Source organism: Erpetoichthys calabaricus, chromosome 10 (genome assembly GCF_900747795.2).
Source record: "Erpetoichthys calabaricus chromosome 10, fErpCal1.3, whole genome shotgun sequence".
Lineage (NCBI taxonomy): Eukaryota > Metazoa > Chordata > Cladistia > Polypteriformes > Polypteridae > Erpetoichthys > Erpetoichthys calabaricus.
Window position 1 is genome coordinate 67,633,350 of NC_041403.2, and position 16,887 is coordinate 67,650,236.

The following is a 16,887-nucleotide window of genomic DNA, read 5'->3' on the forward strand; positions in this document are numbered from 1 at the left end:
TTTCATTTGTTAAGTCCATGATGTAAATGTGTTTTCTTCCCTAAAAATACATTCAGCTATTGATTGAGTTCTCTTTGCAAAGTGTTTTATGAGCTAAACATAATCAAATGATTCATACAAAATGGCTTACATTCTTTACAGTTGATGAAGATGCTATTTGAGTGTGCAGAAGAGCGAATGGATCTAGAACTAATTTCATTTTGTATTAATCTAGCTGCCAACAAAAGAAACGCTCAGCTGATCTGTGAAGGTAAACTAACCTAAGGAAATCAATCATCTCTTCCTCTCTTTTTGTTTTTTTTTTTTTTTTTATTTTTGCATACAATAAAATTTCTAATCCTTTTAATCCTAAATATTCTTCAGTCATGTGCTTCATTTACTAATATGACAAAGTGTTTGCTCTTATTTTCCCTGGGTCAAAAGAAAAAAAAAATGGCAAAAGTTTAGACTGTCATATGTAAAATACAGTCAACTATATGTAGAAAATGTCAAATGGAAATATTCAGTTCAGCTACTGTTCAGATGAAGAGTACAGCATGAGCATAAATTATTTTTGTATGACAAAGAGTAGAGATTAGAAGAAAGTAATCCATAGTAAGCACTTCATGTTTTTTTTTGTGTGTAGCTAGCTGTGTCATATTCTGTTTCATGTATTGATTTGGCAGCTCATTTTTTATATAGACATAGGTTATGTATTTTATCAATACCAAATCCTTCCATATACAACAACACTTTTGGTTGTATAAAGTCATTTCTAGCAATTTCGATCTGTAACTATTGTAATATTGGGTTAGATATACTAGACAGAGACAGTATAAAACTGATTAATGTTATTAGAAGGATTTTATTCAGTACTTTTTGTGTATATTTTGTAGTCTGACTCTAAGTATTTTTTGTATGTATTTAATAATTAAAGGTAATGGATTGAAGATGCTTATGAAAAAAGCACTAAAATTTAAGGATCCTCTTTTGATGAAAATGATAAGAAACATTTCTCAGCATGACGGTCCAACTAAACATCTATTTACTGTAAGAATCCAACTTTTCTCTTAATTGTAATTCCAAATTCTTACTTGACATATGTTGTTGTTTAATTTTTTGTAGGTTTAAAGGTAATTTAGGAAACTACAATAATTTAAATATTTTGTAGTGTAGCAAAAAAGAATTATTTGGATTGTTTCATTAGCCTGAAATGTTTCTGAAGCTTTTGTATATTTGTAAGCCTTGTGAGGTTTCAAATACTTTTGTTCCTAAAGTATATAAATAAAATGCAAACCCAAACTGGTTATTGCAGAGTTAAAATGTTTTAAAAATGGATTTAAATATGGGAGGACCAATACTAAAATATCTACATTTTAGGTTTTGTTTTGTTTGCTTTTTTAGGATTATGTTGGAGATCTGGCTGCTCAAATTGGAAATGATGAAGATGAAGAGTTTTTAATAGAGTGCCTGGGGACATTAGCTAACCTCACAATTTCTGAAATGAATTGGGAACTTGTATTGAAAAAATATAATCTTGTTCCATACCTTAAAGATCGTCTCAGGCCAGGTACTCTTAGCAAAGATTTTTTACATTACCAGAAACCTGGTCCAATAGCTATTTTTTGGGAAAAAAAAATCCTTTCATTCTATGCGTGGTCTCCTATAGGTGCCGCAGAAGATGACCTTGTTTTAGAGGTGGTAATAATGATTGGAACTGTGTCAATGGATCCATCCTGTGCTACAATGCTTGCTAAGTCTGGTATAATTCCAGCTCTTATTGAATTACTAAATGGTAAGTATAAGTCTAAATCTTTTTTTTTTTCCTAAATTGTAATTGTAAGCATATTGTACAGACCTAATTTAACAGATTAAGTAAATGATTCTCTCAATTCAGGTCACATATGTTTCCCATAGTGCATTTTGCTAATTTTTTCCCTTGTCATTTCACGTTTTTCCATTATTATCATAGTTTAAATCAGTGGTTCCCAAACTCAGTCCTGAGGACCCACTGTAGCTGCAGGTTTTTATTCCTGCCAAATTCATAATTAGTGATAATAATTGATCTCATTTATTTACAGTAGATGGTCTTTTTTCCCCCTTCTCTTACTCTGCCTATAGAGTTTTACACTTATAAGACATTTAGAAATATTTCTACTTTTGCTTTAAATGCTTACCTCTGTTTTGTAGTTGTCCTATTGTTTTGTTATTTTTTGTGCAGTTTGCACCCTTCATTGTATCCTAATAATGATAATTAAAACAAACAGAACTGACAGCCAAGTAAATAACTCTGAATGATGAAAAGCTGCAATAACTTTAGTGTCAGACCCACTAATTAGTAGATAAATTAAAAAATCAGAACACCTAGAAAAACAGAATGAAAATCAGGCTGAAAATTGGTAAAAAGTTATAAATATATACAAACACTAGGGGGCTCTGCCCCTTGCTCGCTTCGCTCACCCACACCCAGGTTTGGTTTACCGGATATACAATTTAAAGAGATTTTTAGTTTCATGGGAATTGTTACATATGCATTATTTTCACTTTTACTTTAAAACTTTTGTAAAAACAATACTTGTCCTGTATTTCCGGTCCCAGGCGTGGTTACATCTCTTTCTCACAGGACATATAACGCTGCTCGCTGAAGGGGGAGCGGCTGTACGCACACTAAGGAGAAGCGGTTGGATCATCTGCTGGCTTTCTGCTGCTGGCGAGCTGCGTGTTTTGCTTGTCGCTTGTTGTTGTTTTAAGAGCTGGGCGCACATGAAGCATGTCTGCCAACAGCAATCCAACAACTGCTAGGTTAGATCTCCATGGACTTGTTTTAAATAATGTCTCACTGCCTTTTCTCACGTGACGTTGTAAAAACAATATTTGTCCTTTTATTTCCGGCCCCGGGTGTGGTTAAATCTCTTTCTCGCAGGACGTATAATACTGCTCACGCTGTCATGGTGGGGGGGTGGGGAGTGTGGCTGAACGCATACTAAGGAGAAGCGGTTGGATCATCCGCTGGGTTTCTGCTGCTGGAGAGCTGCATGTTTTGCTTGTCGTTGTTTTAAAAGCTGGGAGCAAGTTAGGCATTTATATCACGCCAACATTTTTTTTGAGCCTTTCGAATTACACTTCTTTCATTATCTCTAACCTGCTGTGCATGTGTACAGCGCCAACGTTTTTGAACGTCTTTATGAAGTTCCACTTTGTCTTTTACTCTTTGTCTTTTAATTCTGAGCCCGATTGGACATGCTTTTTTTCAATTCCAATTGTTCCTGGCTGATTATTACTTTCAATAATTTTCTGAATTTGCACCTAGATTATTCTTTTTCTTTTTTGCATTTTTTTCACTCCAACACTTTTGGGTCTTTTTTCTCCGCGCTTTTCTTTCTTCTTCGCTTAGTCATTGACGTTTCATCATAAGGACAATAACGTATTGTCCTTATACGCTTTATATGTGCTGAGAGCCCTGGATCTGTGTGTGCTCAAAGCCTTTACATGACTGAGTGTTTTGCTGCCCGTGGTCTTATTTGATATTGGTTGTAAGTAGTGTGTGTCTTGCAAGAATCTCATGTTCTACGTCCACACGAGACGGTCCTGGGTCAATCTCTTGGCACAAAGTCTCATGTTTAAGGTCCCCGCGAGACGCTCCGTGGCCAATCTCTTTCGTCTCGCAGGTCTTTTAAGTGTCTTTCGTGATCTTCACATGATCTCACGTCTCGTCTCCCTGGTCTTTCTCTCCCAGGATTTTTTTTATAATATATATGCATAATATATATTATATAATATAACATCCCCTTATAAGTGGTCAGTACATTTTAATAAAAAATTACCAAACTTTTGTTATTTCTCCATTGACTCCAAAACACAGAAACTGGGAAATAACAGCCCACTTACTTGGGCTAGGAGTCCAATTAAAAACAGAAGTTCGTTGGAACAAAAATCTGCAGCAACAGTGGTTCCCCAAGACTGAGTTTGGGAAGCACTGGTTTAAATAATAAGTGTTTAAGCAATGTACAACAATCATAAGACCAAATCTATATGCATTTTAGAAATGATTAAATGAAAGCATGATATCACAGCTAACATTTATAAGCTAGTGAATTACTGTTAAAATATTGTATTAAAAAAATGGAGAAATAGAATTCTGATTTCTTTTGAGGTATGTAAAGTCGGATTTAAAAAAATCATCATTTTAACATTTCTTTGTAATATCTTTGTCTGCTTAAGAACCCTATACATGTGTAATGTGTTACTAAGATACGTTTCATATCTATCCATTGATTACAACCTGCTTGAAGAAAGCCTGTCTATTGTAATCAGTTCAGTTAGCCAATGCAAGTGACTTCTCATATCTATCCATTAAACTAATCATTTCGATATTATTTTTTTAATTTAAGTTTTATGCTGATTTAAAAATGTTGTCATTTATTTATTCTCTGATGTATGTTTCTGCCTATTTTCTTTGTAGCGCAACAAGAGGATGATGAGTTTGTTTGTCAGATTGTCTATGTTTTCTACCAAATGGTGTTTCATCAAGAAACTAGAGATGTGATCATTAAAGAAACCCGTATCCTATAAATATATATTCATTAACAATAGTAGACTATATTATTTTGTTTTTTTTTTTTTCTTTGAATCCTTACATTCCTACATTTAAGTAAATATTTGCCCATCTATGTTTGGTTTCTTTTTAATTAATCAGTGAATTCCTTAATCTGTTCCTAAAGTTATATTAATTTGCAAAGCATATACTTTGTGTGTTTGTGTGTGTGTATATGTACTGTATATATCAAATGTATATAATTGGATGTATCAGTAATACTATATTACTGAGTACTATTTTGTATAGTTATATATACAGGTAGTCCCCAAGTTACGGAAATCCGACATACGACTTAAGAGCAGGGCCGCAGCTGCTCCTTTATCTGTCTGGTGGATGCGACTCGGGCTCCGCAGTATCTGCCGCTTCATCAGGGGGCAATTTCGCTGCTCACGCAGTGTAGTGTCGGCCCCGGTTGATGAATGGGGCACCCCATTCATTCTCAATGGGCAGCTGGGTGCACAGCAAGCGGGTGACCTGGGGTCCATAGTCCACCACGCCGCCGCAGCTGCTGCTCCTGACTGCCTCGTTCGTTCTCGGTGGGCGGCTGGTGATGCTGCAAGTGGTGACCCGGTTGTGGGTGAATGGGGCGAAGGGGGGCAGTATTGTATAGTGTGACTCGGGTGGCTGCCTGTTGAATGGGGGCGGTGGTGTGGCGATTCACTACTTCACCTTTGGTCTCACCCTGTTCATTCTTGGTGGGCAGACGCTGCAGGCAGCATATTGTATGCAAGTGGAGGTAACTGTGTGGTGGGCGAATGGCCCCTCACCGCCCCCATTCATTCTCAATAGCAAGCCTGCTTGTACTGTTACGTACATAGCAGGAAGTTGTCTCTCGTTAGTACACCAGACGTGCTGACAAGGGGTGCCTTCCTGCTGTGATAGCGTCTACAGTGCTGTGCAGAAGAGCTCATCTTAACCTTTTGTCTTCACCCTTCAACAGTGTCTCTGAAACACAAATCTGATGCAAGTGCTGGTGATACAGTAAAGAAGAGAAAAACCATCATCATGGAAAATAAAGTAGAAATAATAAAAATTTCAGAGAGAGGTGAAACTCCATCATTTATTGGCAGAGCACTTGGTTACAGTCGGTCAGCAATAGCATTTATTAAAATAATGTACCTGTTCTGACTTACACACAAATTAAACTTAAGAACAAACCTACAGTCCCCATCTCGTACATAACCCGGGGACTGTATATATATATATATATATATATATATATATATATATATATATATATATATATATATATATATATATATATATATATATATATATATATATATGTGTGTGTGTGTGTGTGTGTGTGTGTGTGTGTGTGTGTGTGTGTGTATAAAGGACGCACTATCTTTGATATATGCACATACTAAATCGACAGGACACACATTCAACTGGGACAACGTAAAAGTAAAATTTAAGGCCAGTACTAAAAGTGCCAGAGAGTTGGCCGAGTCTTGGCTATCAGATGAAAACGCCATCAACAGACACTTGGACATAAATCCAGCATATGCCAACTTAAGAAGGACATGTACACAATAATTAAACTATACAACCCTAAACCCCTTGATCATACTGACTTAGTCACCTCCACCCACCCACCAACCCCCCACTGAATGTGTTGCTATATATTGCCTTTGATTCTTGTAAGTCTAAGCATTATCCTCTGATGAAGACCCCTGATAGTGGTTGAAAGCTCAGGAATAAAAAATCTATTTTATGATACGTGATTCGTTTTTTCTCCCTTCGTGGATCTCCAGCTGCAAATATGCAAACCGTATCACAGACCTTCTCTTCTATATGTGTGTATATATATATATATATATATATATATATATATATATATACAGGTGCTGGTCATAAAATTAGAATATCATGACAAAGTTGATTTATTTCAGTAGTTCCATTCAAAAAGTGAAACTTGTATATTAGATTCATTCATTACACACAGACTAATGTATTTCAAATGTTTATTTCTTGTAATGTTGATGATTATTACTGACAACTAATGAAAGTCCCAAATTCAGTATCTCGGAAAATTAGAATATTGTGAAAAGGTTCAATATTGAAGACACCTGGTGCCACACTCTAATGAGCTAATTAACTCAAAATACCTGCAAAAGCCTTTAAATGGTCTCCTCAGTCTAGTTCTGTAGGCTACACAATCATGGGGAGGACTGCTGACTTGACAGTTGTCCAAAAGACGACCATTGACACCTTGCACAAGCAGGGCAAGACACAAAAGGTCATTGCTAAAGAGGCTGGCTGTTCACAGAGCTCTGTGTCCAAGCAGATTAATAGAGAGGCGAAGGGAAGGACAAGATGTGGTAGAAAAAAGTGTGCAAGCAATAGGGATAACCGCACCCTGGAGAGGATTGTGAAACAAAACCCATTCAAAAATGTGGGGGAGATTCACAAAGAGTGGACTGCAGCTGGAGTCAGTGCTTCAAGAACCACCACACACAGACATATGCAAGACATGGGTTTCAGCGGTCACATTCCTTGTGTCAAGCCACTCTTGAACAAGAGACAGCATCAGAAGCGTCTCGCCTGGGCTAAAGACAAAATGGACTGGACTGCTGCTGAGTGGTCCAAAGTTATGTTCTCTGATGAAAGTAAATTTTGCATTTCCTTCAGAAATCAAGGTCCCAGAGTCTGGAGGAAGAGAGGAGAGGCACAGAATCCACGTTGCGTGAAGTCCAATGTAAAGTTTCCACAATCAGTGATGGTTTGGGATGCCATGTCATCAGCTGGTGTTGGTCCATTGTGTTTTCTGAGGTCCAAGGTCAACACAGCTGTCTACCAGGAAGTTTTAGAGCACTTCATGCTTCCTGCTGCTGACAAACGTTATGGAGATGCAGATTTCATTTTCCAACAGGACCTGGCACCTGCACACAGTGCCAAAGCTACCAGTACCTGGTTTAAGGACCATGGTATCCCTGTTCTTGATTGGCCAGCAAACTCGCCTGACCTTAACCCCATAGAAAATCTATGGGGTATTGTGAAGAAGAAGATGCAATACGCCAGACCCAACAATTCAGAAGAGCTGAAGGCCACTATCAGAGCAACATGGGCTCTCATAACACCTGAGCAGTGCCACAGACTGATCGACTCCATGCCACGCCGCATTGCTGCAGTAATCCAGGCCAAAGGAGCCCCAACTAAATATTGAGTGCTGTACATGCTCATACTTTTCATGTTCATACCTTTCAGTTGGCCAACATTTCTAAAACTCCTTTTTTTTGCATTGGTCTTAATTGATATTCTAATTTTCCAAGATACTGAATTTGGGACTTTCATTAGTTGTCAGTTATAATCCTCAACATTAAAAGAAATAAACATTTGAAATACATCAGTCTGTGTGTAATGGATGAATCTAATATACAAGTTTCACTTTTTGAATGGAATTACTGAAATAAATCAACTTTGTCATGATATTCTAATTTTATGACCAGCACCTGTATGTGTGTGTGTGTGTGTGTATGTGTGTATATATATATATATATATATATATATATATATATATATATATATATATATATATATATATATATATATATATATATATATATACTGATATATGTATAATATATATATACAATATATATATATTATATATATATATATATATATATATATATATATATATATATATATATATATATATACATATATATATACATATATATATATATATATATATATACATATATATATACATATATATATATATATATATATATATATATATTATATATATGTATGTATATATATGTATGTATGTATATACAGTAATCCCTCCTCGATCGCGGGGGTTGCGTTCCAGAACCCCCACGAAAGGTGAAAATCCGCGAAGTAGAAACCATATGTTTATATGGTTATTTTTAGATTGTCATGCTTGGGTCACAGATTTGCACAGAAACACAGGAAGTTGTAGAGAGACAGGAACTTTATTCAAACACTGCAAACAAACATTTGTCCCTTTTTCAAAAGTTTAAACTGTGCTCCATGACAAGACAGAGATGACAGTTCCGTCTCACAATTAATAGAATTCAAACATGTCTTCCTCTTCAAAGGAGTGCGCGTCAGGAGCAGAGAATGTCAGAGAGAGAGAGAAAAGCAAACAAATCAATAGGGCTGTTTGGCTTTAAAGTATGCGAAGCACCATGGCACAAAGCAGTTGCAATGAAGGCAGCAGCTCACACCCCCTCCATGAGGAGCAGAGAATGTCAGAGAGAGAGAGACAGATAAAAACAAACAATCAAAAATCAATACGTGCCCTTGGAGCCTTTAAGTATGCGAAGCACCGTGCAGCATGTCGCTTCACGAAGCAGCTGCACAGAAGGGAGCAACGTGAAGGTAATCTTTCAGCATTTTTAGACGAGCGTCCGTATCGTCTAGGTGTGTGAACAGCCCCCCTGTTCACACCCCCTCCGTCAGGAGCAGAGAATGTCAGAGCAAGAGAGAGAGAGAGAAAAGTAAGTTGGGTAGCTTCTCAGCCATCTGCCAATAGCGTCCCTTGTATGAAATCAACTGGGCAAACCAACTGAGGAAGCATGTACCAGAAATTAAAAGACCCATTGTCCGCAGAAATCCGCGAACCAGCAAAAAATCCGCGAAAGTCGAAGCGCGATATAGCGAGGGATTACTGTATATGTATGTGTGTATATATATATATATATATATATATATATATATAGCGCCCTCCACAATTATTGGCACCCCCTGGTTAAGATGTGTTCTTAGGCTTCTAATAAATTGTTTTTTTTTCCCAAAAAATAAAGGCTCACGACACAAAAAAGAGAAAAATCCATATGTATATACATGTATGTGTATATGTATGGATATATATGTATGTGTGTGTGTATATATATATATATATAGCGCCTTCCACAATTATTGGCACCCATGGTTAAGATGTGTTCTTAGGCTTCTAATAAATTGTTTTTTTTTCCCAAAAAATAAAGGCTCACGACACAAAAAAGAGAAAAATCCAACCTTTAATTGAAGTACGTTTATTCATTGGGGAAAAAAATCCACATTAAGAAATACATTTTTTACATGAAATTATGTGTGCCATAATTATTGGCACCCTTGCTGTTAATATTTCTTACAACCCCCTTTTGCCAACAAGACAGCACTTAATCTTCTCCAATAACATTTCACAAGGTTGGAGAATACAGAGACAGGGATTTTTGACCATTCCTCTTTGCACAGACTTTCTAGATTGTCCAGAGTCCTGGGTCCTTTCTTATGCACTCTCCTCTTCAGCTCACCCCACAGGTTTTCAATGGGGTTGAGGTCTGAGGACTGAGATGGCCATGGAAGGAGTTTGATTTTGTGTTTTTTGAGCCATTTTTGTGTAGATTTTGCCATATGTTTAGGGTCATCCTGCTGGAAGACCCAATGACAACACATCTTCAGCTTTCTGGCAGAGGCCACCAGATTTTGATTTAAAATGTCCTGGTATTTCAAGGAGTTCATGATGCCATGCACCCTAACAAGATTCCCAGGTCCTTTGGAAGAGAAACAGCCTCACAAAATCACAGATCCTCCACCATACTTTACAGTGGGCATGAGGTGCTTTTCCGCATACTCATTCTTGGATTCACACCAGACCCACTTAGAATGTTTGTTGCCAAAAAGCTCAATTTTAGTCTCATCTGACCAAAGCACACGGTCCCAGTTGAAGCCCCAGTACCGCTTAGCAAACTTCAGACATTTACGTTTGTGATTGGAGGTGAGAAAAGGCTTTTTCCTTGCATGTCTCCCAAACAGCTTGTTGGCATGGAGATAGCGTCTTATGGTTGTCATGGAGACTTTATGACCCCAAGATACCACTCTTTGGTGCAGTTCTCTAACGGTGAGCTTTGGAGAATGTTTTACTTCTCTTACCATCCTCCTCACTGTGCGTAGTGGCAAGATAAACTTGGGTCCTCGTCCAACCTTGTTTGTCACTGTTCCCGTTGTTTTACTCTTCTTTATTATTCCTGTGACTGCAGATACAGGCAGGTTTAGGCAAGTAGCTATTTTCTTGTAGCCATTACCTGACTTATGAAGGTCGACACACATCTGCCTTACTTGAACGGCATGTTCTCTTGTCTTTCTCATGTTGAAGAGTGGCTAAGAGCAATAGGACTCTGTGTCACGTCATATTTATACCCCAGGGACACAGGGAGTCATTAATTACTAATTAAAAGTTCCAATTTAATCTGATCAACTTTAAAAACTAAACTAGAAATTACAAAAATGCTTCAATTACATTTATTTTATAGGAATTGCTAGGGGTGCCAATAATTGTGGCACACATGATTTCATGTAAAAAATTTCTTAATGTGGGATTTTCTTCCTAAATGAATAAATGCTCTTCAATTAAAGGTTTGATTTTTCTTTTTTTTGTGTTGTGAGCCTATATTTTTTGGGAAAAAAAACAATTTATTAGAAGCTTAAGAACACATCTTAACCAGGGGTGCCAATAATTGCGGAGGGTGCTTCAAAGTTTTAGGCAGGTGTGAAAAAATGCTGTAAACAAAGAATGCTTTCAAAAATGGAAGTGTTAATCATTTATTTTCATCAATCAACAAAATGCCGTAAATGAACAAAAGAGAAATCTAAATCAAATCAATATTTGGTGTGACCACCCTTTGTCTTCAAAATAGCATCAACTCTTCTAGGTACACTTGCACACAGTTTTTGAAGGAACTCGGCTGGTAGGTTGTTCCATACATCTTAGAGAACTAACCACAGATCTTCTGTGGATGTAGGTTTCCTCACATCCTTCTTTCTCTTCATGTAATCCCAGACACACTCGATGATGTTGAGATCAGGGCTCTATGGGGGCCATACCATCACTTCCAGGACTTCTTGTTCTTCTTTACACTGAAGATAGTTCTTAATGACATTGGCTGTATGTTTGGGGTTGTTGTCCTGCTGCAGAATAAATTGGGGCCAATCATATGCCTCCCTGATGGTATTGCATGATGGATAAGTATCTGCCTGTATTTCTCAGCATTGAGAACACCATTAATCCTGACCAAATCTCCAATTCCATTTGCAGAAATGCAACCCCAAACATTCAAGGAACCTCCACCATGCTTCACTGTTGCCTGCAGACACTCATTATTGTACCGCTCTCCAGCCCTTCGACGAACAAACTGCCTTCTGCTACAGTCAAATATTTCAAATTTTGACTCATCAGTCCAGAGCACCTGCTGGCATTTTTCTGCACCCCAGTTCCTATGTTTTCGTGCATACTTGAGTCGCTTGGCCTTGTTTCCACGTCGGAGGTATGGCTTTTTTGGCTGCAACTCTTCCATGAAGACCACTTCTGGCCAGACTTCTCCGGACAGTAGATGGGTGTACCTGGGTCCCACTGGTTTCTGCCAGTTCTGAGCTGATGGCACTGCTGGACATCTTCCGATTTCGAAGGGTAATAACTTTGATGTGTTTTTCACCTGCTGCACTAAGTTTCTTTGGCCGACCACTGCATCTACAATCCTCAATGTTGCCCATTTCTTTGTGCTTCTTCAAAAGAGCTTGAACAGCACATCTTGAAACCCCAGTCTGCTTTGAAATCTTTGTCTGGGAGAGACCTTGCTGATGCAACCTTGTGTCTTGTTGCTGTGCTCAATCTTGCCATGACATGAAACTGTCTTCCACAACCTCACCTTGGTTTGGCTGTTCCTCACCCAGTTTTAAGCCTCCTACACAGCCGTTTCTGTTTCAGTTAATGACTGTGTTTCAACCTACGTGTGACATTGATGATCATTAGCACCTGTTTGGTATAATTGGTTGATCATACACCTGACTATAACCTACAAAATCCCTGACTTTGTGCAAGTGTACCTATAAGAATTGATGCTGGTTTGAAGGCAAAAGGTAGTAACACCAAATATTGATTTGATTTAGATTTTTATTTTGTTCTCTCACTTTGCATTTTGTAAATTGATAACAATAAACAATCATTATTTATATTTCTGAAAGCATTCTTTGTTTACAGCATTTTTTCACACCTGCCTAAAACTTTTGCACAGTACTGTATATCTATCCATCCATCCATCCATCCTCTTCCGCTTATCCGAGGTCGGGTCGCGGGGGCAGCAGCTTGAGCAGAGATGCCCAGACTTCCCTCTCCCTGGCCACTTCTTCTAGCTCTTCCGGGAGAATCCCAAGGCGTTCCCAGGCCAGCCGAGAGACATAGTCCCTCCAGCATGTCCTGGGTCTTCCCCGGGGCCTCCTCCCAGTTAGACGTGCCCGGAACACCTCACCAGGGAGGCGTCCAGGAGGCATCCTGATCAGATGCCCGAGCCACCCCATCTGACTCCTCTCGATGCGGAGGAGCAGAGGCTCTACTCTGAGCCCCTCCCGGATGACTGAGCTTCTCACCCAATCTTTAAGGGAAAGCCCAGACACCCTGCGGAGGAAACTCATTTCAGCCGCTTGTATTTGCGATCTCATTCTTTCGGTCACTACCCATAGCTCATGACCATAGGTGAGGGAAGCAACATAGATCAACTGGTAATTGGAGAAGTTCGCCTTGCGGCTCAGCTCCTTTTTCACCACAACAGACCGATGCAGAGCCCGCATTACTGCGGATGCCGCACCGATCTGCCTTTCGATCTCACGCTCCATTCTTCCCTCACTCGTGAACCAGACCCCAAGATACTTGAACTCCTCCACTTGGGGCAGGATCTCGCTACCAACCCTGAGAGGGCACTTCACCCTTTTCCGGCTGAGGACCATGGTCTCGGATTTGGAGGTGCTGGCTCCCATCCCAGCCGCTTCACACTCGGCTGCGGACCGATCCAGAGAGAGCTGAAGATCACAGCCTGATGAAGCAAACAGAACAACATCATCTGCAAAAAGCAGTGACCCAATCCTGAGTCCACCAAACCGGACCCCCTCAACGCCCTGGCTGCACCTAGAAATTCTGTCCATAAAAGTTATGAACAGAATCGGTGACAAAGGGCAGCCCTGGCGGAGTCCAACTCTCACTGGAAATGGGTTCGACTTACTGCCGGCAATGCGGACCAAGCTCTGGCACCGATCGTACAGGGACCGAACAGCCCTTATCAGGGGGTCCGGTACCCCATACTCTCGGAGTACCCCCCACAGGATCCCCTGAGGGACACGGTGAAATGCCTTTTCCAAGTCCACAAAACACATGTAGACTTGTTGGGCAAACTCCCATGCACCCTGCAGGAAGCTGCTAAGGGTGTAGAGCTGGTCCACTGTTCCGCGACCAGGACGAAAACCACACTGTTCCTCCTGAATCTGAGGCTCGACTATCCGACGGACCCTCCTCTCCAGGACCCCCGAATAGACTTTTCCAGGGAGGCTGAGGAGTGTGATCCCTCTGTAGTTGGAACACACCCTCCGGTCCCCCTTCTTAAAGAGGGGGACCACCACCCCGGTCTGTCAATCCAGAGGCACTGTCCCCGATGTCCATGCAATGTTGCAGAGGCGTGTCAACCAAGACAGTCCTACAACATCCAGAGCCTTGAGGAACTCCAGGTGTATCTCATCCACCCCCGGGGCCCTGCCACCAAGGAGTTTTTTGACCACCTCGGTGAGCTCAGTCCCAGAAATGGGGGAGCCCACCTCTGAGTCCCCAGGCTCTGCTTCCTCATTGGAAGGCATGTTAGTGGGACTGAGGAGGTCTTCGAAGTATTCCCCCCATCAACCCACAACATCCCGAGTCGAGGTCAGCAGCGCACCATCCCCACCATATACAATGTTGACACTACACTGCTTCCCCTTCCTGAGACGCCGGATGGTGGACCAGAATCTCCTCGAAGCTGTCCGAAAGTCGTTCTCCATGGCCTCCCCAAACTCCTCCCACGCCCGAGTTTTTGCCTCTGCAAACACCAAGGCCGCATTCCGCTTGGCCTGCCGGTACCTACCAGCTGCCTCCAGAGTCCCACAGGACAAAAGGGTCCTGTAGGACTCCTTCTTCAGCTTGACGGCATCCCTCACTGCCGGTGTCCACCAACGGGTTCGGGGATTGCCGCCACGACAGGCACCGACCACCTTACGGCCACAGCTCCAGTCAGCTGCCTCAACAATAGAGGCACGGAACATGGCCCATTCGGACTCGATGTCCCCCACCTCCCTCGGGATGTGGTCGAAGTTCTGCCGGAGGTGGGAGTTGAAGCTACTTCTGACAGGGGGCTCTGCCAGATGTTCCCAGCAGACCCTCACAACACGTTTGGGCCTACCAGGCCTGATCAGCATCCTCCCCCACCATCGAAGCCAACTCACCTCCAGGTGGTGATCAGTTGACAGCGCCGCCCCTCTCTTCACCCGAGTGTCCAAGATATGTGGCCGCAAGTCCGATGACACGACCACAAAATCGATCATCGAACTGAGGCCTAGGGTGTCCTGGTGCCAAGTGCACATATGAACACCCATATGCTTGAACATAGTGTTTGTTATGGACAATCCATGACGAGCACAGAAGTCCAATAACAAAACACCGCTCGGGCTCAGATCGGGGGGCCATTCCTCCCAATCACGCCCTTCCAGTTCTCACTGTTATTGCCCACATGAGGATTGAAGTCTCCCAGCAGAACGAGGGAGTCCCCAGAAGGTATGCCCTCTAGCACCCCCTCCAGGGACTCCAAAAAGGGTGGGTACTCCAAACTGCTGTTCGGTACATACGCACAAACAACAGTTAGGACCCGTCCCCCCACCCGAAGATGGAGGGAGGCTACCCTCTCGTCCACCGGGGTAAACCCCAATGAACAGGCTCCAAGTCGGGGGGCAATAAGTATACCCGCTCGGCGCCTCTCACCGGAGGCAACTCCAGAGTGGTACAGAGTCCAGCACCTCTCAAGGAGATTGGTTCCAGAGTCCAAGCTGTGCGTCGAGGGGAGTCCGACTATATCTAGCCGGAACCTCTCAACCTCACGCACTAGCTCAGGCTCCTTCCACATCTATCTATCTATCTATCTATCTATCTATCTATCTATCTATCTATCTATCTAATCTATCTAATCTATCTAATCTATCTAATCTATCTAATCTATCTTATCTAATCTATCTAATCTATCTATACAGTATATATCATGTTAATGCATGCAGTTACTTTTGACAAGTATAGTGTATTTTTCCTTAATTATGTTAGCCATCTATGCAAATGCAGAGGTTGATGTTACTATAAAGAAAAAAAAAATCAATACTAATTTTAAAGATTGTCTTTAAACTGCTAATTTTTCAAATAAACATACAGATAACCAGTGACTGAAGCCAGTATGCACTTCAAGTACTAGTTAATTGTATGTTAACCAGCATTTAACAACCCCCAGTGCCACTCCCCCAGTCTCTGCCATACTTTTTCTTATCACCATGAACAACTGCCCCTCCACCCCACCACCTAAACATTGCGACTAATCCATCCCACTGCTACCACCACTTGTGATGCCCAAGTGGCCAGCATCTGGCATACTCTTCCTTAAACCCAGGATATTGATACTCATAGGCCAAGGACACATAATAAGTGTAGGTGCCTCAAATTGCTTTGTGCTTTTAATAAATCAAACAAGTATCCAAAACAAAGTGCAGTGCAACAAAGTCCATAAAAATAATGCTTTTGAGGAAGATAAAATCATAAATAATCCCTTTCAGATCCATTAAAACCAGGTATAAAACCACAATCAGGATCTTTTTTATTAATTACAACCCCAGTGCTACATTACTTCTCTCAATCTGCTTACCCTTACAGGTCTACTCAGCAGAGCTGAGAGTCCTAGCAATTATAGCCAACCTTTTCATGGCTTCTGTCACGTCCTTCCATCCTTTGGTGTCTGTCAAGCCCAACTCTCAGCCTGGTGCTGTATTCCTCACGCCTCACACCAGCGTCCATGGGATCCCCAGGAGCCCACGATCTTCCTTGTTCCAATTGCTCCGAATGGTTGTTCACCCAAGAGTGCTGCTTCTTGCTCCCCCATGAGACTTACCTGGCTGCATAGACTCCTCACCACAGGAATGGTCTGATCCAATGATTCTGCCTTATCTGCCTCTCTCGATTTCCCTTCCTAACATTCTTTTCTCCTCTTGCTCTCACTCACAGACCCTTTTATACCCACTGAATGTAGATGCACCAAATGAACCGCAGAGCCCTGATGAGGGACAGCTATATATGATTAGCAAATTTCTTCGTCAAGAATCTCTGTGGCAACAAGGCATTTCTCTCACATGTTTTTTTTTTTTTATTTCATTTTAACTTGCACTTCTATCGACCCCTTACCCACTTCACCACAAACACATCCCCATATATGTGTTTTTGTATATGTCTCTAGACAGTAACTTTTCTT

At 41.0% G+C, this 16,887-nt stretch overlaps 1 protein-coding gene across 1 annotated transcript in view; it reads left to right on the top strand.

The window, feature by feature from the left end:
• The window catches only part of kifap3a (kinesin-associated protein 3a), a 145,123-nt gene that overhangs the window by 92,177 nt on the left and 36,059 nt on the right, over positions 1–16,887 (top strand). The window contains exons 12-16 of the mRNA XM_051932977.1: positions 142–250; positions 917–1,029; positions 1,384–1,549; positions 1,649–1,774; positions 4,442–4,540. Coding sequence (XP_051788937.1) covers positions 142–250; positions 917–1,029; positions 1,384–1,549; positions 1,649–1,774; positions 4,442–4,540 — 613 coding nt within the window. The remainder of the gene's footprint in view (positions 1–141; positions 251–916; positions 1,030–1,383; positions 1,550–1,648; positions 1,775–4,441; positions 4,541–16,887) is intronic.